At 37.9% G+C, this 27360-nt stretch overlaps 1 protein-coding gene across 1 annotated transcript; it reads left to right on the top strand.

Annotated features, from left to right (window-relative positions):
- The first annotated feature begins 1619 nt into the window (after positions 1-1619).
- Positions 1620-4082, top strand: LOC145256118 (UDP-glucuronosyltransferase 2B20-like). The gene has a single exon (XM_080114704.1). It carries the CDS (start codon positions 1635-1637, stop codon positions 3138-3140), a length of 1506 nt encoding a protein of 501 aa, XP_079970830.1. The 5' UTR covers positions 1620-1634; the 3' UTR covers positions 3141-4082.
- The last annotated feature ends 23278 nt before the right edge of the window (positions 4083-27360 follow it).

Genomic DNA, 27360 nt, shown 5'->3' with positions numbered 1-27360 from the left:
TTACCCCGAATCAAACCTCCGTTTGCAGACTTTTGAAGGAAGCGGGGCTAACAAGAAAAAGGCTGAAGAGGAAGGCAGCTGTCGTTAACACGAATAATCACCGTGAAAAAATGAGAGAATACGCCAGGGCGTTTGTGGGATATCGAAACCGCGAAGTTTTGTTTCTGGATGAAACAGGCTTTAATTTGCACACATCCAAAAATTATGGATATTCGCAAATTGGTGTAAGCCCAGTTACTTATGTGCCCCCTTCTAAAGGACCAAACCTATCAGCCTGCTGTATTATTTCACAGTTCAGCTTATCCTATTACAAACTGATTGATGGATCGTTTAATGGGGAGAGGTTTCTTGAGTTTCTCGTCGGGGCTGTTAATGAGGGTGTTTTAAGGAGAAATGTAGTCTTAGTAATGGATAACGCCCCAATCCACAAGACAATTGTTGTTAAAGAGTTTTTAGAATCTCACCAGATTGAAGTTGTATATCTCCCCCCCCTACAGCCCCGACCTTAACCCTATAGAAAATTTTTTTAGTATGGTTAAGTCTAGATACTCGGTCATAAGACCTCGTGCTGTTACTAGGGAAGAATTAAAAATTAATGTTGGTAATGTTTTGGAAAACTTAAATAGGGAGGATGTGCAAATATTTGAAAATCCCATAAGAAAAATGTGGGACCTAATCTACCAAGTAATAACAGGTGTTGAATAAATGAAATTATAAAGTCTCTTGGTTTTTGAATAAAGTCTCTTGGTTTTTGAATAAAGTCTCTTGATTTTTGAATAACCCTGTAAACGACAGTCACTCGGAATGTAAGCGTGACACACAAAATAAAGAACAGACCCGCTATCCTATTGATATATAGATTACCCGTGCCCTATTGGTTCACTGCCACTATATCGACTATGATTAAATTTGAAAATTCTTAAAATGTCATGTTAAATTATTCTTGGCAAGACTGAAAATATCTTTTTAATCTACACAATCTTTATTAAAAATATAAAGCAACTTGTATTTTTCTATCTAATTTACATGTGTCGATAAAAGTTCATTATTTAAATTAGCTGGAAAAATGTATAACTCTTTAAATGCGCCGATATTAAAACTATTAGAGCAGCTAATTCATTTAATAAAGCGATAAGTATTGACAATTATTCAATTATAAATTACCGCGAATGAAAGATTGGTTTGGCTGTTTTTGTTTTACGGCATATCAACCGTTTTCGGGTTATTTAATGTCGAATCCAGTTCTTTTGAAGAAAAAAAAAATTAATAGAATATATATTTTAAGTCAGTTTCTATTTAACCCATAGTTGGAACCCTAACAGGTACTCCTACTTCGGGTCAGAATGGACCTGGAAGCAATAGCACCTAAAGGGTGGCTCTACACTCCCCAAAGCCCGCAAGCCGGGGCTTCACCATCGGATATAGTTTACGGTCTTATCCAGGACCGTTAATTTAAGAAAATTGAATTGAAATTCGTTCAAATAAAAATGAACCTCAGAATCAAGCAATATTTTAATGTCTATTTTGAGCCATAAAATAGCTTTAGCGAAGCATGTGTTGATAACTTCTGCTTTAATATGAGATATATAACGTAATTGTCTTGTTTTTTCCAGATTAGACATAAATCTATAGCAATGAAGCAGACTACCTATTTACAACTCGGGATTCTAGCAATTCTATCAATTTCTCCGACCACTGGAGAAAATATCGTCTTTATATCGGTGCCAATGTACAGTCATTTAAATCCAATGATGAAAATTGCAAATGAACTCTCAGAACTTGGTCACACTTGTTACATTATAATTCCTGAAACATATCTTACCAAATTTTATCCAATCAAAGATGGTGTTAAATTCATTATCGTCAAAGAGTACAAGGAATGGTTTATCTTGAAAGAGGCTTCAATTAAGTTTTTTCAACCGAAAAAAGAAATCTCCACCAGGGAATTAAATACTGCAACAGACAATTTGTGTGACCGTTACCTTTTTGACAAGGAACTTTTTCAAACACTAAAATCCTTAAATCTTAGTCTTGTCATTGCTGATGGAAATGCAATGAGTGTATATTTTTCAATTTTCGCCTACAAACTCGATGTACCTTTTATCTTGATCGGTTTACATATACATCACTATTGGCACCGCACTCCATGGATCCCAACTGTATTTCCAAGCAGATTCCTTCCATTTTCAGATAAAATGACGTTTACTGAGAAAGTAAAGAATCTTTTTAGAATAATTGCTGACTATATCAATCCAGTTGGAATTCCAAATCGAAGGGTTAAAGAATACGTCCCTGAACGGCCAGATATTGGTTTTGAAGATCTTATAAGACAATGTGAATTGTTTATAATCGATTCGGATATCTACATGGATTACCCACTGCCAGCTTTGCCGAACGTTAAATATATTGGTGGTCTGGCAACAAGCCCAGCAGTTCCTTTTCAAGGAGAACTTCTAAAGTTTGTGAACTCTTCCCAACATGGAATCATTGTCGTATCACCCGGATCTTTCGTCAGTTGGCCCACTGATCACTTAAACAAGATGGCGGAGGCATTCAGCAAAATCAAATATGATATCGTTTGGAAAAATTCAAATGCGTCTCTTTCCCGCCGAAACATTATGCTAACAAAATGGCTACCTCAAAATGATCTACTTGGTCATCAAAACACTAAATTGTTCATTACTCACTGCGGCAACAGCGGCCAATACGAAAGTCTTTACCACGCTGTTCCCATGATTGGATTTCCTATTTTTGCTGACCAATTCTATAATGGCAAACGGATTCAGGTCAAAGGTTATGGAATAATCATGGATATTTATAACTACAAAGTAGAGGAGTTGGTAAAAAATATTGAGGAAGTCATAGAAAATCCGAAATACAAAAACAACATTGCAAAGATGAGTCGAATGTTCCACTCTCAAAAAGAACGCCCAGCTGAGCAGGCAGCCCGCCATATTGACGAAATTATCAAATATGGCGGCTCTCATTTAAGGTCGACTTGTCAGGATATTTCGAGGTATGAGTTTTTAATGTTCTATATTCTGGCTGGTCTTTTGTGTGTTTCTCTTATCTTTCTTTTCGGTTTTATTTTGATAAAATGTCTCCGAAATGTATGCGGAAACAAAACAAAGATTGAATAGAATGGACGGTTCTGTTAAGTACGGAAAATTAACATTACTAATGATTGATTTTTTTTTTCATGTAAAATAAAACTTTGTTCAAAATATCAAACTATTAAAACCAGATGTGAACCCATTGTTAATGAACTAATTATCTTGTATGAAGCTTCTGTGAATTTTAAAATTTCCTCTTGGACTATATTTAATCAATCGCTGCACTTATTTAACCGACGTTGTCCGGTTGACGTAATCAATTTTGCTTTTAATTTCTTTACTTGTTCATATTTGATTTACACATTACATACACTCTACTACTACAAATATATGAAAGCTATTTGCACATCAGTGATCAAGGAAAAAATACAATTCACGATCCATCAAAATCTACATATCAACATTGCATTATATTGTTAACGTAGTTAACATCTAAGTTGCTTGCGAATTAGATTGAAAAACTAATCCTTTGACTTCAAGAATACGTTTTCACTTATCAACGGTGTACAAACCAGTTATGCACTTATTGTTGAGGTTCTCTAGACAAAATCATTTGGATGCTGATGTCAATTCATAATCTAGAAGAAACCGCGACGGGCGAGTTACTTGTGTGAACGCATATCTGTTTATATTGTGATTGCAAAGTGACATTTTCCCACTGAAATCATGGATTTATCAGCTGTCTTGTTTTTAAATGTCCGAAACTGCTATATGTTAAACAGCCGTTTATAGTCAACAATTTAAGTAAAGTATTGGACTCTACATCTCTTCGCAATTAACCACCTGACGAAGACCTGAGGAAAAGTTGGCCGAAATGTCGTGAAACCTCAACGATGAAAATGAGTATAAATCGGCAAATAAATTTAAAGGTTTTGTTTTTTTTTTAATTTTTGTTTTAACTGTTCTATAGTTGAATTATCTTTTACAACTGAATTTTCGGTCAAGTACTAGAGTAGGTTGGTTAACAGTCTGTCTTCGGGCATAAGCAAGGATTTGTTGGTTGTTTTTGTTTTACGACATATCAACCCTTTTCAAGTTATTTAATGCCGAATACAGTTATTTTGAAAAAATGTAATAGAATATATTTTTCAAGTCTGTTTCTATTCAACCCATAGTTGGGACCCTAACGGGTACTACCACTCCGGGTCAGAGTGGACCTGGGAGCAATGGTAATTAAAGGATGGTTCCACACTCCCCAAAGCCCGCAAGCTGGTGCCTCACCATCGGATATGGTATATGGTCATATCGAGGACACATAAGCAAAGAAGAAATCTTGACAAAATCTTTTTTTGGCTAACCATTCAACATAGCGAACATTGAAATATTCAGATGTGAATGTTAGCTGTTAGTTGAGGTATGCACAGATAGGGTATTATCGATTTTCTTAGCCATACTCTCAATGAGAGCTACTCTATCTTTGTAGGAATGGTAAAGTGCAAATATATATGCTGTATTGTGCGTAAATGCTATTCAAAAACGCGTGTAGGGATTATTGGTGTCTTCTTTAGAGATGTCCCTGCTACAGGATAAGCTATTTGTAATTTAGAAATATCTGAGCATGAGGTCGCCAAGCTAACCTTGATTCCAGTAAAGCTACTGGCCCTGACGGCATCCCAATTATAGTGTTAAAAAAAGCTTTAACCAGAACTTGCTCCCATATTTACGAAACTGTTTAAACGTTGCCTTAAGGAGAAGTGCTTTCCAACACCCTGGAAAACCTCATCAGTATGCACTGTATTTAAGAATTCAGGTGATAAGTCATCTCCCTCTCAGTACAGACCAATAAGTCTCCTGTGTGTCATGAGTAAGTTGCTGGAATCCATATTAAACAGAAATAGTCAAGCACCTCAGCAGAAATAACCTTTTTGGTGTCACGCAATATGGTTTCCATTCTTCAAGATCTACCGCAGATGTGCTAACTGTTATATCTCATAGGATTAGTGAATCTCTTGACAAAGGCTTTCTTTCCAGGGCAATTGCTCTTGACATATCAAAGGCCTTCGACAAGGTATGGCATAAAGGCCTACTTCACAAGATCTCCAGCTAAGGTATAACTGGAAATATTCTCTCTATCATTAAATCATTCTCTCTGATAGGCTAATAAGAGTAGTGGTTGATGGACAAAAATGAGAGGCCTGCAGAATTAATGCTGAAGGACCTCAAGAGTCCATCCTGGGCCGAACTCTCTTCTTGATCTACATCAATGATCTCCCTAAACACATACTTAAATCATTCGTTGACATCTATGTTGATGACATGACCAACTACAGCAACACATAAAAGGCTGTAAATGACAAAGCTCTCTCTGATTCTCTCTCCTCTGATCTCGAACGAGTGGTTCAGTGGGGGAAGACGTAGCTGGTTACATTTAATGCATTTAAAACCAAACTCCGATCTTTACATCATCAACGCTCTGATCCCCATCTGGCATCAATTGAAATGGATGGCTCTCGTCTAGAAGCCCCATGTTTTGACAAGCTTCTGGGCTTGACCTTCACTCCTTATCTGAAATGGAACACGTACATCAAGTCTGTTGCCAAGGTCGCTGGAAAGATGGTGGGATCCTTCTACCGCTCCAGAAGATATCTCACTACTGATGTAATTCTCGATTTATATAAAAGCCAAGTACGTTCAAGGATGGAATACTGCTGCCATATCTGGGCAGGAGCTGTTAAAAACAGCCTATCCTGCCTTGACAGAGTCGAGTACAAAATAGACTTCGTGGCTTAGTGGGGGATGCCTTTTTGTCTTCCCTGCAACCTCTCACCCACAGAAGAGACGTTGCAAGCCTATCTTTGTTTTATCGTTATTTCAATGGCAGGTGCTCGTCTGAACTCCAATCTCTGGTCCCCCCTCGCCAATCTTTTACGAAAAACACCTGTATAGCTGAATCCACTGTCAAAAACTTTCCCCAATCTTTATCTATGCCTAAATCAAAACGTAGATTCCATGAATAAAGCTTCTTTCTTAGAACTACACGCCCGTGGAACTCTGTTACGTCTGCTTGCTTCCCTCCTGACTACAACTTGGATGTCTTCATGTCCAACGTAAACAAATTCCTGATGAACCGCTCCCTTAAGTAGACATTTTATTAAATATCCACACTAACGTACTGTACTTACAATAACCCTTATCCTTGAGTGACTTCCGGGCCTTGATAAGTGGTGACCACCTTGTAAAAAGGAAAAAAAAGATATATATTTCATGTCTATCGCGATTTTGATAGTCGGGTTTGGATGTGAAGTTAGAATAGCTTTTGATGAAAAAATAGGCTAAGGAAGCAGTGTAGATAATGCCAGTTTCATTCAAGGACAGCAGGTGAGGTTAGGTCTCCCGTAATTGGACTTCAACCTCTGAAAGGTTAAAACGTATCTTCTTAGATGTTAGAGACCTACCTTGAAATGGGGGGGGTCTACGTTGGAAGTTGTAGTTCAGGGTGTTTTTCTTGTCATGTTTGTTGGAATTCCTAATAGTTACGTGTGGTAGGAGGTCATCATAGTTGTTTAGAGCAAGGTTGAGAGGAAGAGAGATAGAATGTGGACGAAGGAGAAAGTAAAGATAGAAAACTTTTGTGGGCCCTTCTGTGCATGACATTGACATAACCGAAACCCCTCACGTTTCAGTGTTGGATGCAGTCATTTTAAATGAAACTCTTGCTGGGGAAGCGTCCAAACCCATACCCTGCCACTGTCAAGAAATAATGCAGATCGTGGCTCATCGGAAAAAATGATATTGAACCTAAAGGCCGCTCCATTGTCTCACAAGCTCAATCTTTTTTGCGCTTGATATTGGCAGAACGAACGTTTTCTTCTTACAATTCATTATAATAGCCCAGCGTGTGAAGATACTTGACGGCTGTTCTGGGACTAACACCAGCTTGTGTTTCAATTTCAGAGACTTTGCACCGAAACTACGCTTCAGCATTTCTTCTTACAAGACGCAATGTCCTTTCAGAGAGTCCCGGAAGATCTAGATGAGGTTTTGTGCACTCTTGTCCTTTCCTGTGAATGGCACGATTACTCTATTAACAGTAGAACTGGGTATTATAAGATTTTTACATTGACCAAGTCCCATAATTTGTCCTCGCCGAAGTTCTGATAGGTCTGATGTTTCTTTGGTTCGGGGCATGCTTCAATGTTCTTAGATGCAATTTTAATTGGATACTCTAAATTATTTCAGCACTATTTTTTTTCTGTAAAAATAAGCATATATTAAGCTTAAGAAAATATTTATCATAGTATCTGTTCTTTTCTGTCATGTGTGTGTATGTCAAAGTTTATCGTCTGCAAACTAATTAACTCTACAACAATTTCCTGATAACAAATAATTTTATCTTTTACCTGACAAAAAAAGCACTTGCGTATATATATATATATATATATATATATATATATATATATATATATATATATATATATTGCTCGTGTTTGTACATACATTTATATACTATCGATAAGACGTCTACAAAAGAAAAACAATATAAGATTTTTTTTTTCATACGAAATAAAAGGTGAATGAAGTATTAATCTTTCTGAAAACTATATTGAATTAAAACTGTTCATTTTTGCTGGTAAGTAAATAGTATCTATTTTACTTTTACAGTTACACGCATACACACATGCATAGAGAGATATATGCTATCTATTAAGCTGTATTTGTATGCTATATTGGGCAATGGTAATATTACTAAAAAGTATTTAATTCGCGCGGCTGAATATAAACAAAGAAAACGGAAACTCGTCACCTGTTAGTTGTCATTACATGCCAGTACAAAATTCATTGGTTTAGCAATATTATCCGCAAATAATCTTAATACATAATATACTGTTAGAAATAAATTTCAATATCAATACACATAAACACACACACACACACACACACACAGAGAGAGAGCCTTGGCCAAAATTATGGAGAACTCATGAAAAATCGAAATGTGTTTTCTTTTGTTTTTTTTGTTTGTTTTTTTTTTGTTTTACAAATTCCAGTCGTTTGTTCTTGTTGGCTTAAGACAAGTATAGCTTATTCCTTGCTTTGCATCCATTTAATCCCACTTTTAATAACCTCCTCTCACTGTTCGAATTAATGTTTTTGTTTGCATACTCACTAAAGTTCAGCAACTAGCTGTGAAGAACCTTTCTTCCTATCTACAAGGGATGTTCTTTTCAAAGATCTGTCTCCCCTGGCGGTTGTAGATGTTTTTATTGTCTTCTTCACTATTTTGAAAGGTTTTGTTTCCTTGTATCTTTTAAGTGTTGTTCGAACACCTTTCCTTGAACATTCTATCTTCCTGGAAATTTCTACCTAAGAATATCCTTCATCAGATAAAGCAATTTATGCCCTTTTAATCTCTGAAAGCTGCTCCTTTGGAGGAATTTTCAATTATATGTATTATAGCACTGCTGGAATCAAATATTACATGAAAAATAAGAAATAACGTTTAGTATGACAATGAGTTATTGTGAATATCGTAATGAATTTTACATGAAACTCAGTGAAAACAATTGATATAGGTTTTAATGAATTTTACATGAAACTCAGTGAAAACAATTGATATAGGTTTTAATGAATTTTACATGAAACTCAGTGAAAACAATTGATATAGGTTTTAATGAATTTTACATGAAACTCAGTGAAAACAATTGATATAGGTTTTAATGAAGTTTACATGGAACTCAGTGAAAACACTTGATCTTGGCTTTAAAGCAAAACAAATACTACAATCGTTACATTTTTTTACATTTGCTCCGAGTTGTTCATTATACGATTCTTAACCTTTTAAATATTGTATTATTTGAATATTAAACTATTATCCCAATTTTTTTTAATAGGTGTGCCTTAATTTTAGCCATGGCTGTATATTGTTTTGGCTACGACTCTATAAATTCATAGACACTCTGGTCTTTTCAAAATCCATTTATCCTACTCTTTTAAAGCTTATTTTTCAGAACATACTCTATTTTCCAATCCTATGAACCCTACAAACTCTTTATAAACCAATTTTCTTGTTCATGTCGTAAAATAGATTATGCTGTACCCTGAATTTGGAAACTTATGGGAGTTTTGTAATCGGTTAGTTGGCATTACACTCCAATCAATTTCGACTCGGAACGCTTGTCTTCTCATCTATCTTCTTCCTCTATCTCTATTCTCTTCTTCTATCTACTTCTATATTCTATATTATTCGTCTTCTACTTCGTCTGTCTTCGCCTGTCTTCTTCTGCCTTCGTCTGTATATATATCATTTATTTATTTATTTATTTATTATAAAATGAACTCCTGTTTCCCGGGTGGGTTTTACCTTAATAGGATTAAAAATCACGACATTACATTCAAATGTAATGTCCCCACACTCTTGCACTGGATCTGAGGTGTGCTGTAGACCTATAACCCTTACAGTTCCTTGATATTCGTACATTTGTATATTTTTCCCGGTGACAATTCACTGCCACAATCGGTTAGAATCAATGGAAGTTATAAAATCTTTTCTCTCTATTCGATTCATATTCAGCCCGCGATCACTTAACACCGCTGTGGATACGTCCACAGGGGAATATACGAGGAATACCGGTTTGAGTTCTTAGTTGCTTCAAAATATGGATTGGCATTTTTCGGTCGGGTTAAACGCTACTTTACATTCGAGTTATTCTGTGGGTTATTTGTGTCATTTTATAAATGTCTTCTTTTTTTCCTCCCTTTATATTTTTTCTCTTTTTGTAAGGTGGTGGGGTTGCAATTCGAAGGATTACTAAAACGAACTAACATTGGATTCCAGTTTTAACAAGAAACTTTAACAGTCAGCCGCCGGCGTTCTTCAAATCTTGGACCGATTAGTCGCTTTAATATTTTATTTACTGTCTTTATACTTCTATTATTTTTGCACTGATTTATACGGTAAGTTTTGTTTGTTTTTAATTTTGTTTTTCCATTAAAAAACAAAACACAAAAAATTAGATTTAAATAAACATATTTGCATTTTACTCGGTAACTTTTGGGGTTTTTTTTCTTTTTTTCTCCCCTTTTTTTCCTTTGGTATTCTTTCACGTTCGTCTTTTTTATTCCTTTCAATTTTACGCGTCATATATTAGCTAAACCAGGGCGGGGACAGCTATAAATATAAAAGCTAAAATGTGGGTGGGTGATTGTTCCTTCACCCTAACCTCGGCCTCCTCCTGCTACTACGACAATGACATGTTTAACCTAGAAAACGTTCAAGTTAGTTTCAACCACTTGCAAGTGTTTTTAAAGGGGTAATTTTATCTGTTCTGAATTGTGTGTCTCTTTGGCGTCGAGGTAACGTGTCAGGACTTTTTTTCCGCCTTAGCTTCGATGCTTCGGGTTCAAGCCTGTTTTCCTACCTAAACGTTTTCCTGTTTTACACCGTTTTTTTTTGTTTTGTTTTTTTTACATTTATTCGCGGTTTTGCTTCCCCCCCCCCCAATTTTTTATAACATCGTGTTTTTTTATAATATTAAAATAGGCACCCATCTTACATACGCACCTCCAAATACCCGGGCACCGCCGGGTACCCCCCGCTAGTGTTAAATAAAATCGATCTTTATCCTTACATAAAAAAATCATCTACACGATATTATTAGTCAAAATATACGTTTACAGCATGAATATTAAAAAAAATTACCAGAATGAATAAACACAAAATTTAATAAACCGAAAAGATCTATACGAAAAAAAAAGCAATATATTTTATATTTTTAAAAGTGATATCTATTGAAATATGCTGAATATTCAAAAAAAAGCTCGTAGCAAAACGTTGTTTATTATTATACAGTGTAACCCGGATATAAGAGGCTTCTTCTCTTGTCATTACAAATCTTATATCGGGGTTTCACAGTACATTAACACATACTCTTATTTGGGACCAGGGAAAAACTCTCTTATATCCGTTTTTCTAATATTATTGTCTCTTATATCCGGGTTACAATATATTTGAACCATTTAACAATAAACCATTAACATTTTCTTATTCATAACTTTATTTCCATATCCAGTGTTACCAGAAACCCGCTAATTTAATTTTAATTATTCAGATTTCAAACGTTTAATTAAAAGGCTTCTAAATTCATTAAAAAAAAGTCTACGGACAACGAACTAATTCGTCTTTTAGCCGAATATTAAGCTAACCGCAATAGTTCAATTGTCTAAAACAAATCTGTTTTGGTTGTATAGAATATTTAAAAAATCTATACTGTTTAATCGTAAAAATACAGTAATATTTAAGTAACTGCGTGATTTGTTATGAAATGAAACGAAAATGATGGTTTCATAATGGTGACTAGGCTAAAGAATATTGCATTAAAATTTGTGGTGAATAATACATAGCTTACCTGAGTGTAGCTACCGGAGGTGAGGATGCTCTTCCAACAATCAAGAAGAACAATAGCCTTGTGGTTATTTATACTAATAGAGTAAGGTAATTGTTATAAAAACCTTCCTTCTTTGTGAAGAGTCACTTATTCCTTTATTTTTGACTATTGTCCTGTGCGTTATTCTACCAGCGATTTCTACCTTTTATTTTTATTACCGTCGGATTTTTTTTTCTACACGACGCTTTCCCCCCCCCCTTGTCTTACTGTTATTTTTAACAGTTGTTTTTTTTTCTTGAACTTTCTTTTAACCGTCTTTTTAACGGTTCGGCTATGGCCGCTTCGGCGAGCCCAAACGCCTATTGTCGTCGACATTACTGAAGCGGAAAACGGCACTACTTCTACGCCAAACACTTGGACCAAACCACCGAAAGTGGATATTTATGTCAAGGATTTCATTGAAAAGGCAAAACAATGCCTGGAACTTGTCACCGACAAAGGATTAATCGTCAACGTGCCAAGGTTGGAGGAAATCCAAAAAAAGTGTCTGACTATATTTATAGTCGACAGAAAGTTTAAAAAAAGTTATAAGAGCAAATGCAGATATCGTCACCAACCTTTTGGCTACAGCTGGTTTTAGACCCTTGCGCATCGTCAAGTGCAAGGGCTACAACACATGGAGTGTACTTTTCAACTCCCAAGAAGACTGCCTAACTATCTCACAAAAAGAGATAATAACTCAGAACTATATTCTAAGATCAGAATATATGGGAAAAAGACGGACTACGGTGTCCGTTTTTAATGTACCTCACCACATTGAAGGAGAACACATCGGCGCCTTCCTTCTAAAATATGGCGAAATGGTTTCGGTGCAGGTGGACGAGTTCCACGGCATATGGTCATATGACATCCTCCTCGATAAGGCAAACTTCGATGCGATCCCTTTCTTCCTCGAGGCAGGAAAGGAGAAACTCCCTATAATAGTGGCTGGAAGAAGGCCGACATGCTGGAATTGCAGCGAAATTGGCCACCTCACGTCAGAGTGCCCCTTAAAAAACCCTCCACCAAACACCAAAAAATCCATCGGACAACACTTGGGATCCACATCAAAAAGCGTTCCCAAGTCGCCCACCAACGAAACAGAATCGGACGAAATCTTCAGAGGAGAACCCTGGCAAATCGCCCCTGGGAGAAAAACCCCTGGACGCTTGAGCCTTGACGAAATGAAAGAACAGGCAATGCTGCAAAATGACCCCGGAAAAGAAAAGTATCTCGAAATCGTCAAATTAAAAAAGAAATTAGACGCTCAACGCCCATCACCCAAATCCCCATGTAAACCCACTTCTCCGAAATCAAGCCCCAAATCCCTAACCAACCCTATCACCCAGTCTCCTACACAGCCCAAAACTCCTTCCCCCTCAAAATGCCTCCTCCAGTTACAACTCCGGTCCCTTATAAACAGCCCAAACTAACACATTTAAGCCCCTCAAAAAACACAAACCCTCCTCTCCCATTCCATCCACCTCTGCGACCACTCACAACACTCCCCTTACATCTCCTTCTAAAAACACACATTCTGCTATGGACATTACCCCCTCGCCTGAACACAAAAAAAAACTCTCTACCTCCCTGGCAAAGACATTTGCATATTAAAGCAAGCCGCCATCAGCAACCATAAAACCTTTAAAGGAACTGACCTCACAAAACTAATTGAGTTTAAGGAGGTGGGGGGGGAACTAGTAGATACCCCTGTTAATTTCCCAAACGCTAAAAGAATCCTAACCGTCGTTCGGAAAAAAAGAAGAGGCCAAGGACCTTTGGCTAATGCTCGAGGAGGCAAATAAAGCCTTCAACCTTCCCACTCCCCTTGTTGTGTTTAAAGATAGCGACATAAAAAAAACCTTAAAAAATGTTGTGTTGGCAGGGTCCCGGTAAAAATGCACCCCTCCCTGTATAGGATAGCAAAACTAACCTATCCTTTGCATGTCGGTGATATCTCTCGTGACGGCCTCATCGATACTACGATGGGTACTTATTCCCTCACGAGAGCCGTCGGCATGCTCACGACCGCGATGTTCGTTCCTGGTTCCCAACCCTAAGGCACCACCATAGATCTCAAGCTTGCTAGTTTAAATGTCCGAGGGCTAAGGGCCGACTCACGCAAATGGCGCTTGAGTTTGGACCTGCAGCACCTCGGAGTGGATATCTGTTGTGTGCAGGAAACCCACCTTATTCCTGGTAACCATTTGGGTGCACTGTCTAAGACCTTTGAGGCTTACTCAGCGCACTATAATTCTCGCTCGAGGGGCGTTTCCTGGCTAGTTAAAAGGTCTCTAGATGCGTCGTGTGACCCGTGTTACTTGGATCCGGAGGGAAGACTATGTTTTGGATGTTACCATAAAGGGTAGGGCATTACGTCTTATTGGGGTTTATGCGCCCAATAGCCATTCTGAGCTGGCTGCTTTTTTTCGGCGGATCGAGCAGTTCATAGATGTTTCCAGAACGGTTATCTTAGCGGGAGACTGGAACGCCGTCCTGGATCCAGAGTTAGATCGATTTGGGTTAACATCTAGGGGAACAAACAGAGATCGGGATGCTGTTTTATTTCGTGAATTTGCGGATAAGTTTGATCTTATCGACAAATTCCGAAATGAAAAGCCCCGTGACTTAGTGTGGACTTGGACAGGTAGAGGCGGCTCCGATTCGATACAGCTCTCGAGCTATATCGACCGGTTCTTAGTTAGGCGAGTCGACGTAGGAGTATTGGATTGTCCAAGTTTCCACAATATAGTTTACTCGGATCACAGACTTGTTCGTGTACGGGTAAACTTAGATAGACCTAAGCCTAGATTAGCCGGTTACTGGAAGCTCAACACGTCGTTGTTCGATGTGAAGGGCTTCCGTGACGGGCTATTACTAACCTTACAGCGGGAATTGACGGGGGCAATTATTGGGAATAAGTGGTGGGTAAAAGTTACGGAAGCCATTAGGTCCTTTGCTGCTGACTTTAGCAAAAGACTCAAACTAGATTCTAGGGCAGCTAAAGTGACACTAGAGTCTAGACTAGATCGGGCGGTGGAGGAGGGGGGTAGTGCTAGCGTTAATATAATTAGGGCTCGGCTTGCCTCCCTTGCTGAAAAGGAGCACCAAGCCTTAGCGATTAGGGCTAGATTAAAAAGAATGCCCCAGGAAGCAACAAACATGGCCGCTGAACAGCATGCAGAGGAGCTTAGGCAAGCGGCTGATAGGCACATCGCTCGTGTCACATTGCCGGACGGGCGTACCGTGACCACAAACCAGGGTGTGCTGGAGGCGTTTAGATCCCATTTCCAGGAGCTTTTTTCCATGGAACCCGGTCTGTCATTAGAACAGTTCGACACCTATTTGGCTGACCTTTCTCGTCTTTCGACGACCGAAGCAGCTAGGTGCGAAGGTGGCATAACGGAGGATGAAGTCATTGAAGCCTTAAAGCGGGTCGGCCTTAATAAGTCACCGGGGATCGATGGTCTTCCCTACGAAGTGTATTTGAGGTTGTCGCACATCTTTGTCCCCTTACTGACGGTTTTGTTTAACTCATGGTTTAGGAACGGCTCAATCCCCAAGTACTTTACCATGGGTGTTATAAAGCTTTTTCGTAAAAGCAAAGATGGTGGGGATGGGTCAGGTAATTTCAGGCCCTTAACGATGCTTAACGCTGAGTTAAAGATTTTGGCCAAGATTCTCGCAAATCGTCTGCAGCTTGTCCTGGCTCCGAGCAAACGTGTGCCGTGAAGGGCAGGACAATCCAGGATAACTTGCACTCGATACGCCTGATGATAGAAAAAGTCGACACTGAGGCCGCGCTGATCAATTTAGATCAGTACAAAGCCTTCGATAGGGTTGACCATCGGTACTTGGGGGCTGTTTTATCGGCGGCCGGTTTTGGCCCGCAATTTCGCTCTTGGGTTCATCTTCTCTATGCTAACCCCGCGGTGATGGTAGAAGTAAATGGGAAGAGGTCGAGACCCTTCAGTTTGTCACGTTCCATTCGTCAAGGGTGCCCGTTATCACCCATGCTAATATGTGCTTGCGATCGAGCCATTTTTGCGCAGGCTAAGGGTGAATGCGGTCCTACGTGGAATCACTTTGCCGGGTGTGGATGCCCAGGCGAAGTACTCCGCCTATGTCGACGACGTAACTGTGCTTGTAACGAGCAGTGCTGAGATTAGTGTCGTCGGTGTAGAAATCAGATTGTATGAAACGGTAACAGGGGCCAAAATTAACTGCGACAAGTCTTCGGGTTTGCGCATTGGTGCCTGGAGGGGTATGCCCCTTCAGGGGCCCTTTAGTTGGAGCGATGGGCCTTGCAAGATACTCGGCGTCTGGTTTGGTCCTGACCTCCAGCTGGAGAAAAATTGGTCGGAGGTTCTTGTGGTTAAATACAATGACCCCACAACTCAATCTTCACTCTTCAATCCTGCAGTCCAATGCACTTCTGACAGCAATTGCTTCTGCCAAACAAAAAAGACACCCTCTCTCCCAAATACAGGCTTTTTATAGGACAAAACCGTCCAAAGTTATTTGCATACTCTTCCCATGATCTCTAGTCTATAAATAGACGCAGTGGCCATTCTCTTCTTCTTCTTTCACTCTCTGAAGCGGGCGTTGCCAGTGGTAAAAGGTTTGCCCGATTTTTTTTAATTTTTTTTTACTACACGCCCCCATGATCATTAAAGATCATTCACATCTCATAATCCCGTGTCCAGATCGGCGCATTGCGTTCTCTTTGCGGTCTCTGCATCGGCACTGGTTCATCTTCATCACTCCCTGGCTCAGTACCACCATCCTCATCACCTAAATGGACCACACGCCTTAAATCTAAAACATGTCGTGGCATTCCATTGACACTTAAGTTGTTTGGGGATTGCACTCCTGTTATCACTCCTCTTCCCCACTGCGTTGTGCATCGGGCATTAGGCGGTTTCACCCAAACTTCTTCTCCTATTTGGATTCTGGCTGGTCCTTGATCATTAATTTCCGGTGACATGTCTCTAGGATGCCTCCATTCGTAATTAAAGATTGCTCTATGTGGTACTGTGTCATCTCTTTGCCCGACCTTAGGGGACATGTTGTACCAAAATGTGGCCTCTTCAGGCGATATTCTTCCTCTCTCAGCTATTGCTTTCACGGTCCGATGATGTCGCTCCACAATGCCATTTCCTCCAGGTCTGTAGGCTGCCCTGTAATAACTTTTAATCTTCCATTTTTTAGCATCGTCTGAAAGATTTCTGAGCGAAAAACAGTGCCATTGTCCATTATCACCTCCCTTACAAGACCTCGTTCAAGCATCACCTTTTCTAATTCAGTTGCAACTGCAGATGCGGCTTCCACACACAGTTCCTTCCATATCGCCAGTCTGCTTGGCCCACAATCAATTATTGATAAGTACGCTCCCCCTCGGTAGTGTGCTATGTCAATAGCTAGTCTCGTCCAGTTCGTTAAAACTCCAATTTCCCCAGGATTATGTATATTTGGGGCAGGATCGATCGATTGACACCGAACACAGTTCTTTACTATCATCTGAATTTCTTCCCGTTTTACATTCGGATCCACTTGCCTCACCAAATATAATGTTCTCTCCACTCCCATGTGATGCATGTCATGCAACTCTTTAATTTCTCCAATTCCAAGACAGCATATCGGCGCCTCCTCTTTCTCAATTAACCACTGTTTTTTTATCCGTGTTAGCGCATCTGCCTTATTTCTTTCAGAAGGCACAAACACTGCTTTTATTTGCAGTTTCAATTCAGACATCAACTCTCTAAGCATCCCTAATCTCCGCTTTATTATCACTTCTCTGGCACCCTTTGTTCGTATTCTGCCACTCTCCTCCACAGTAGAGTTCACCCAACTGAGTACAGTGGCTGAATCAGTTCTTATTTCAATATTTGTCAGTCTCCATTTGATAGCTAAATTGACACCCTTTAGAACAGCATCTAATTCAGCTATGTTAATGTGATTAAAGTCATTACTTTTCCTCAGCCAAGTTGCATCTTCCGCCACCACACCGCCAATCTCGACAACCACGCCAGTTGCAACATTGCTTGCATCACACCACACAACTCCTGTGCTCACTTCAGGTATGTGCCAAGCGCCATTAACAGGGTCTTCTTTTCTCACCTCAGCTAGAACCTCCTGCATCACTTTCATGGTTTTGCAACCACTTTTTTCTTCCCAATCCATTCCATTTGCTCTTCTTTTCACATAACTGCATGCTAATCGCAGCCATCCAGCAATTGGATAGTGCCCCAATAATTTACCACAGATCGAAAATAGCTCCCGCCTACTAATTTCTCCTCCCATCTCTGGGATCTCGTTGCCTCTCCTGAATATTAGTGCACCCATCTTATTTTTCATAAGCTTAAGGCCCAGTGCCGCTCCTCCGTCCAGGGATTCCGGAGATTTTGCTGCTAACCCAAACCCCTTCAAATGTTCCACAACTTCCTGTGTCGATATTTTCGTTACGTCTACCATTATATCATCAATGTAGAAATCAGTGGCCTCTTTCGTCCTACTTCCTTTCTTTAATACTGTTTTTAAAATGGCTGCCATAATCCTTGGTGCGACATTAAGTCCGAATCCTAATCGTGTTAGGCAATAGGTTTTTCCTTTATAACAGACCAGCTGGTACTGCCATAGTTCCTTTGCCACATGTAGTTACAGGTAGGCAGACTTAAGGTCCACTATTGCGGTCCCTCCTACCAACTGTCGGTACGGTCTGCAGCTTCACGGTGGATCAGTAGAAACCTTTCATTAAAGGGGCGAGCGGAGGTGTGTAATACCCACATCTATCCAATCGCTATTTATCGTCTGTCAGTGCTTCCAATCCCGTCAGATACACTGCTATATTTGCAGAGGGCTCTTTTCAACTTCTTATGGCTTGGAAGGGCCCCTAAGGTCTGTCGCGATGTCTGCTACCTACATCCTTCTGAAGGCGGTCTAGGTATGCCAAACGTGGAGATTCGGCTATACACGCTACGGCTCTACTACCTAGATCGAATGTGCACACAAGATGGGGAAAACGGTGGCCTCTGGATGGAGGACACTAAGAAAGCCTTCCCAGCTTTGAGAGGGGTGCACTACTCCGAGGGGGAGGCACACAGGTTGCCCCGAGGTGAATGTCCCTTCTATCGCGAGTGCCGGCGCGCACTGAAGTCCCTCTTAAGAGTGAAGGAAAGCCTCTCTAACACTCTGCTGTTGTCCCGAAAGGCATTATATCGGGTTTTAGTGAGAGGGATCCGTAACGGATGTCATCGGTGGGAGGCTCCCTTTGACGAAGGAGCAGCTCCGCTCAATCTGGCCTTGGGCGCCTGGGTCAGGATGTCTCAATAACGACGAGGCTTCCTTGACCTGGCTGGTAATTCGGGATGCTCTCTGGATCGGTAAGAGACTCCACTCAGCTGGCTTGGTGAACTCGCCTATTTGTAAACGGTGCGGCGATGAGGACGAGACTTTATGTCACGCCTTCGTTTATTGTCGCATCGTGACGCCGCTGATTGAGTTTGTTACAGGTCTCATGGTCCGCATACTGAACACATCCTCATTAATCTTGGTTCCTATTAATGTCTGTAGCAATTGGGCTCCGACAACGGATAGGCTCAGAAAAGATTTGTGTTTGACCTTGCTAGCTGTGATGAGAGGTGTTATCTGGAACACACGTATGAAAGTGGTCTATGGATCTGAGGACTTTGCTCCCCTCGACCTTATACGACTCTTCCGTCATTATTTGAAGGATCGTATCAAGGCCGAGAGAGTTAGACTCTCTCCGTCAGACTTTGTTGAAAGGTGGGTGTCAGTTGCATGTGTGTGTCGGGTGAGAGAAGCAAGTCTTGACTGGTTCTTGGATGTTCCTTAGGAAAAAGAATTTTGGGTGACAGGAACGAACGTCAGCCCTGACTCGTTTTTAGTCCAGAGTAGGTCACGATATAGGCAAGAGTAGGACCATTATTTAAGCTTCTTTTTTCATAACCTAGCTAGTGTGTGATAGCGATCATTAGGCCCCTTTTAAGTTTGTCCCTGCGTTTTTTTTTGTTTTTTTTTTTACCCCACTCCCCTCCCCAATTAGGTGACAGGTCGCTTGATTCGCCAGAGATGCGGGTTCCCTTTCGAAGTTTTCGTAAGAGGTGTTTTAAATAAAGCGTTCGGACCCGCATCACCCTTTCGACTGGCGAATCGGTGTATCTGCCATAGTTTAACAACGGGGGGGGGGGTCTTTTGTTACTAACATTGTAAATATTTCATTTGTATTTTGTATATAAAATTTTTATCTTCCCAAACCCCCCTTTCTTTTGGGTTTTAATTAGGTTATCATGGTATGATGTTCTTATGGTGATTGATGAAGGATGTATACGCTGATGGATGTATAGTATGAATGTGGTATTATGGTGTAAGTAGAGTGAAAGTAGGAACTAGTTAGGTTAGATTAGTTAGTACTAGTCAGAGAAGACTGTCCTTTCCCCTCCCTCATCTTCGGCCTTGTGCCAAATTTTTCTGATTTTTTACTTGTAAATTTTCTGAAAATAAATACCTTATTCCTTTATTTTTATGTTACTGTGGTTACAAGATCTGAGAAGAAGGTCGCGAAGAAGATTGTATTTTTTTCGCAACCTCACTTCAGGTTAGCTACTCTTAGTTATATGACTTTTTTTTTCAACAAATTCTCATTATTTCTGCTTGTGCATTTAAAATATAAGCAAATCCTTATAATTCATGCTACTATATATATATATATATATATATATATATATATATATATATATATATATATGGGCATCAGTTGTATCTAGGTGTGTTCTTTTCGACTATACAATCTAAGCTAAAAAGTTCATCATGTTTCCCTCCCTAATCGCTGACTATTTTTACATTTCTAATGGAATTTTGTGCATAACATCAATATTAATTTTTTTTTAATCATCCAATTCATAATATACCGCATATTTTTTTATTCTAATGTCTGTTCAATACGATGTGTTAAAGAGTGGCCTTTTTTTTTTCAATAATCATTTTGAGAAATTATATCATACTAGCATGGGTGCCCGGCGTTGCCCGGGTTTTTGGAGGTGTATGCTGAGCAAAAAAAAGGGGGTAATTTTTTAAACTTTGACCCCTATTATGACCCCTGAAAATTTATTGTTTTGGGCTCAAATCAAGTTATTAAGTTAGATCCATGTCCACGGAAGCTATATCTAAAATTTCAAGTGTGTAGACCCAAAATTGTCGGAGAAGTTTGGTAGAGTTCTCAAAGCTCAAATCGTTGAACTTTGACCCCTTAATCGCCAAATTTCTGGCTAAAAACCGATCACATAGATTTTTCCAAATCTCAGTACCCTGTATATCAAATTTCGAGTCTGTAGACTAAAAATTGACAGAGTTATTTCGTAGGGAAATGTACACAGACACACACACACACACACTTTCACTTTTATAGATATATAGATTTAAAATTTGAGTCTGACAGAATGACAAAATTATATTGCAAACCGATATATTAAACAAACGAACTTCAAAGAGACAAATGAACACATAAGTAAAAACAATTTGTATTAGAAAACATTTATTATTCCACGTCTTTTTTTACAGACCTGACGACTGAGGTTCGCTCTTAATAAAAATTGTTTTTTATAGTCTTAATTTTGACTTCCTTTTTCATAAAAAACTATAAAAAAATCAAGAAAGAAAAGAAATTTAATTTTATTTTTTCATTAATTTCTTTCCGTGCAAAGCAATTCTTTCAAACTTACTGTGTTTCCAAAATGTTTTTATTTTATTCCCCTCCCCCTTCATTCATTTTCCTCCGCATCCTGGCAAGTATTAAAATAAACCATTTATAATATTTATTTATGGATTTATTTACTTATCATTTCTTTTGTATCGGTAAATGAATTCCATTTAAAAAAAAACTGTAAAAGTCACGTTAAAGGTGATTAAGATAAAAAGTAAGTAAAAATTTACCCTTTTTACTTTTATACGATTTCTGATCACTTTGAAAAAGGTGTGTCTGTGTTTTAAAAATGTTTTTTAACTGCTATAATCTCATTTATATATATATATATATATATATATATATATATATATATATATATATATATATATATATATAACAACGTGAGTATTCATATCGTGGGTTTGTATTACTGTACACATAGATTCGAAAAAATAGTCAAAAACAAATATATAAATAAATGTTATCAAAGGCAAGATAAGTTACTTTTCTACCTAACTGGATATATTTTTTGTGTTTTTATTCAATGTAATATATTTATTCAGCTCGAAAAACATACAGTGTTTACCGATGTGTTGGAAAATTCAAGATGGTGTCTCACACATTCTTTAACACCGTAAGTTTGGGAAAAGGTGTTATAAATAAAAAACTATACCAAATACTATTAAAAACCCGCCGAATATATGTCAACCTATGTCACGGTAACATATATTGAGCGAGTTTTTAACAGTATTTTAACAGGGCACATCGTAAAAACTGACCCATTAATTTTCCTGAAGTAAAAACTATATAGTTTTTAAACTTTTAAAACTGTACATTATAAAAAGAAAACTGTTCGAGTGATTTTTTTTTTTACATGGGTGTCATCACTTATCAAGGCCCAGAGGCCACTCAAGGATAAGGGTTAATAGGTATACATTAGTCATTGTGATTTTAGCATAGTAAACAGTGGGAATTTTGTAACTTGGATTACTTGAAAAAGAAAACTATTCGAATGATTGAAAATGAAAACAAAATAACAATGTAAATATATTGATAAGAAAAAAACAAAAACAAACGAAGTTTCCGTTTCAGGAACCCGAGTTTAATTTTATGTCGTAATCATTCAACTCGTTAACGGTTTTATTCAGCGATTAGGGATAACCATACGACATATCTAATTACCAAAGCGATTTAAAAAAAAAAAAATTTTTTTATTAAAACTAAACCTGTTTAGTTTTAATGAACCAATTTTTTTAAATCCAACACTTTAGTTATTTTGAGAGCGTGCAACTGCACCCGAAAGGTTGATTAGGAAACTCCAAATCCTTTTATGACTCAAAAAAAAAGGGGGGCTTTTTATCGGCTTAAATGATAAACTAATGTTAAATATTAGTATTTAATATAATGAGATATCAATCTACACAATTTGCCATCGATTCTGAAATAAAATGAAATCCTGACATTGTGATCATTTTTGCAGGTGTTATGTGCCAAATATTGAAATAAGAATGTTTAAATTCAATTATTGTAATTTAAGTCTTTAATTTTAAAGTCGATTTTATTTATAAAATATCTTTTTAGAAATCAATCTCAAAAACAATCTGAACAATAAATCTCTTTTGTTATGGCTAAGTTTTTGTCAAGGGTAGAAATTATAATAGACAAGTATTCATCCATGATGACATTTTACCGATTTCCTGGTTTACAGGTATTCTTGCTAAATTTCTTCGAAAGAATAGTTTAACATTCTGTAAAAGTACCTTCCGTTTTTTTGTTTTTTTTTTTGTACTTCTGCAGCTAAGGTAAAAAACCGATAAAAACTGGATATATTTTTCGTGTTTTTATTCAATTTAACATGTTTATTCAGTTCGAAAAGAATATAGTGTTTACCGATGTGTTGGAAAATTCAAGATGGTGTCTCACACATTCTTTAACACCGTAAGTTTGGGAAAAGGTGTTATAAATAAAAAACTATACAAAATACTATTAAAAACCCGCCGAATATATGTCAACCTATGTCACGGTAACATATATTGAGCCAGTTTTTAACAGTATTTTAACCGGTTTTTTATTTATTACACCTTTTTCCAAACTTACCGTGTTAAAGAGAGAATCGGCCGCCATCTTGAATTTTTCAATACATCGGTAAAGACTGTATGCTTTTCGAGCTGAATAAACATGTTAAATTGAATAAAAACACGAAAAATATATCCAGTTTGGTAGAAAAGTAATTTATCTTGCCTTTGATAACATTTATTTGTTATATATTTGTTTTTTGGCAACTTATTCGAATCTATGTGTACAGTAATACAAACCCGAAATGAATTTAAGACCACGAGTGAAATGAGAAAATGAAGAAAATCACATTTACTGTGTGTGTTTACTGTTTATGTAGTCAGCGGGTTTGGTTGCCATAACAACGTGACGGTAGTGAACGTGTGTGTGTGCGTGTGTGCGCGTTTCGTGTAGTTTAGTTTCGTATAATAGTTTCGTATTTTTTTAATTTGTAAATAACAAGTTATTAAAAAATTAAACCCTTCCAAGATGGACAATAAATGAAGCCATAATATTTTATGGTAAAGGTAAGAGCGTAGACACGATTGTTTTTTAGGAGATGTGATTATTGGATTAACCAATCAGAAATCGTCTGTGGCACACACATCTCTGTTTTTATAGATATAAGATATAGGTCGAGGTAATTAGTTAAAGAGATTTAATATAATGTGATATATAGATAGATAGATTAAATGTTAAATAGATTTTGTAAATAGTACAGTTGAAATGATTAGAATATTTCCAATATGTAATAAGGTCGAGGTAATTAGTTAAAGAGATTTAATATAATGTGATATGCAAATGAGCATAAGTCATTCGATATGGGGGTGGTTTGTAGAATAGTATATAAAAAAATTAGGCAAAGATTCTTATGTCTCCTATAACAGAAACATCCTAAAATGGGTTCTAATGTTTCTCTACCAGGAGAGATCTACCCTCTTACCTCCTTTATATTTCGTTGATGATACACACAGACAGAAACACACGAACCCTATTACTTTATAAAAATATAGAAGATAACCGCGAAAAAATGCCACCGATGGGATCGTTAATGTCATTCACAATCTTTTCCACAACATTTTATTGGTTATTCAGATATAAATAGCTTCAATAAACTCTAATACGCGTATCTTCTCCAATATGTTCTTGTCATAAATGTCCAACTGTTTTTCATTTGTTTTTTTATGGTTGCTCGATGGTATTCGTGGATATTTTGGATCAGTGTGGTCATGACTTGGTTTTACATTCATTAGACCTTCATCTTCTCCCATAAATTTTATTTGCGAGGTTATCTTAAATATACTATAAAACCCCACTATATTTGATCCTTTAACTTTATAGGGGCACCGCAGCCAAATCAGCTGTATTTTCTACGTAGATATCATTTTGACCATTGAAGCAAAAAAAAAAAAAAAAGCTAAAGCTAAGTGGCCGACAGTAGTCGATGGCGACCTGAAGGCTCTTTTCATTAGCTATTACACCGAGGCGTAAAGAAGGGTGGCATTCTATTTGCAGTATCACTCCACTTGCCCTCGATCATCCCTTTATAATGCTAAATGTTTAGCAAGGGGGCTCAAGTACCATTATTTACGTTTTTGGTAGGATTCGACCGAGAATTGAACCTCGATATCCTGACCGATTAGCGAACACTCTTATCATTGTAAACCCACTAGCGTGCTTTTATACACACGGACAAGACGTGTACTAACTCTAATTCTCAGACACACTTTAAACTTCGACTAGTGTTGAACCCTGCAAAAGGAAAATAGCTTATGACTTCCCGGCAATATGGGATTTTTAACGATTGTCAACCAGAAACATGACAACTGACTCCTCGAGTTTGCTTATAGCAAGACAATCTGGCGTTACTTGGTATTAGAAATAGCGTTACATTATGTCAAATGGGCCAGTTAAATCAAATAGCGATAAAACAAAAACTGTTGGATATCCGTGGCGGAATTTAGTGAACAGATCCTGTTTCGATAGAAGTTTACTTGTACCAAATATGGTTATGTTGCAGAAAAGAGTATGAATTGTATTAACGATTATATGAGTAAGTTCCATTTAATTTAAATCACCCTAAAAAAAAAAATAAACGAGGCTTTCGAATGAGCCGACTAGTTTAATTTGAATTGGTCTTGGAAGTAGTATGGCTAGTTGCACACAAATACCGTTGGAAAATGTTTAAATAATCGTACTCTCTGGTGTCATTGATAAAATAGCACCTTGTATTCAAGTAATTGTATTCAATTTATACATTAAATACGTCATCTATTTACAAAAGAACAAATAGCACTTAAGATCGTAATTCTCATAATATGAGAACTTATTCAGTTGAATGACATGCATTTTTAATTTATATCTCCTAATCAACAGGCCCTGTCGGTGGGGCATTAGAATACACCGACTGCCCCTCTGCAGAGGGTAAAAGTCCCTCAATGGGGGGCTTGGATATGACCTTAAACTATATCCAGTGGTGAGGCCTCAGCTTGTGGGCTTTGGGAAGTGTGGAGCCACCCTTTAATTACCATTGCTCCCAGGTTCACTCTGACCCAGAGTGGTAGTACCTGTTAGGGTCCCAACTATGGGTTAAATAGAAACCGACATGAAAACAACAAATATATTCTATTAAAAAAAAAATTTCTTCAAAATCTTTGGATTCGGTATTAAATAATCCGAAAAGGGTTGATATGCCGTAAAACAAAAACAACCAACCAATCAACCAACCAACCAACCAACCTAATCAATATTTCGGTAAACGACTCACAAAATATTGTCTTATATTTTCTTAAATTGTCAAGTATTCTCAAATAGTCTTCAATAAAAATTAAAGAAATAAAAATTGATCAATTATCTTCTTTTTTTTTTCGAAAATGTACATGTTTCAGTACAAATCAAGAATCAAATCAACTCGCAGTGAACACCAGGATGCTTTCACCTTAATATTGTGACACCCCCACCTAAACAGGACCAAAACATTGGCAACGTATGGTTTTAAAAAAAAAAAGACTTTTGCGTCCTTCTATTTATTACTTATTTATTTGTTCAATTAATCGCTTACTTTTTACTCTTACTGTTCTGTTCGTTTTTTTTTACTGTTACTTTTAAATTTACTTTTACGAGTCTGTGTTTTCTTACATGTGTGTGTGTGTGTGTGTGTGCGCGCGCGCTCTTACGTATCTTACGTGCAGTTCACTTTTTTGTGTTTGTGTGTGTTCTTATCCTTACACCGTTTCTTGCCATGAAAGTCTCCGAGACGTGTACGTGCAAATGTAATATGCGTAATACCTGGTTGCCTTGGCCAGCGGATGATGTCTTCTTGGACGCTGGTCTTCATCTCGTGGAGAGTGGTCACTGCAGACAGATGCATCGATAACAACAAGATGGATTTGAAGCTTCAATCTTTTATTTCAAGGCAAGCCTATCATCTCGAACCCTGATTGTCAGAGACCCGAGATTTCCCGTCTGCATTCTCTGCTGCACAAAACCAACTCTCCGCATGTGGTCGTCAACCGGAAGCCTACGACCATAATTCCCGTGTCATCCCTAATTTCTGGTGCATGTCACCCCTAATTTTCGGTGCATTCTCTCTGTCAAACCTAACTTTTTGTGACCCTGCCAACTCGCTGATGGGAAATGAAAATATACTTCATAACTTTCTAATTCTAAAACCACCTATATAGCAATTAAGCTGGGATTCCCAATGCTACATATCCACTCTACAAAGGATCGAAACCGCCTTCACTCCATTATGAGTATTAAGGACAACAACGTGAATACTCGACTGGATTTTCGCTACGAAAAGGAATTTCAATTCGTTTTATTCCAAATTCTTCTGGACTCAAAATTCTTTGTACTTTTTCTTCTCGAAAGTTAAAATAAATTCGCAATTGTCTTTTGTTCTCTGGAAATTGAACATTTTTCTGTTAAAACCACATATACGTGACTTTTTCATCGTGAATATCAAATTGACATATTCTCTGTAACGTCGCAGCTTTTTCGTTTAGCATTTCTTAGACCCAGATTGGTGTTGTGAGTCTATTTTTCAAAATGGAAGAGCTTTCCATGCAGCTAGTTGAAATGATACGTTTACAGCAGACGCAGACTTTGGAGTTACAGAAACAAAGAG

This window comes from Euprymna scolopes, chromosome 32 (assembly GCF_053919585.1).
Source record: "Euprymna scolopes isolate OS-2025 chromosome 32, ASM5391958v1, whole genome shotgun sequence".
In the NCBI taxonomy this organism is placed as follows: domain Eukaryota; kingdom Metazoa; phylum Mollusca; class Cephalopoda; order Sepiida; family Sepiolidae; genus Euprymna; species Euprymna scolopes.
Note: the sequence above shows the minus strand (reverse complement) of the source record. Positions and strands in the feature narration are given on the sequence as shown.

Bases quoted from the DNA above. Each gene is read 5' to 3' on its own strand.
- LOC145256118 (XM_080114704.1), top strand. From the start codon at position 1,635: ATGAAGCAGACTACCTATTTACAACTCGGGATTCTAGCAATTCTATCA.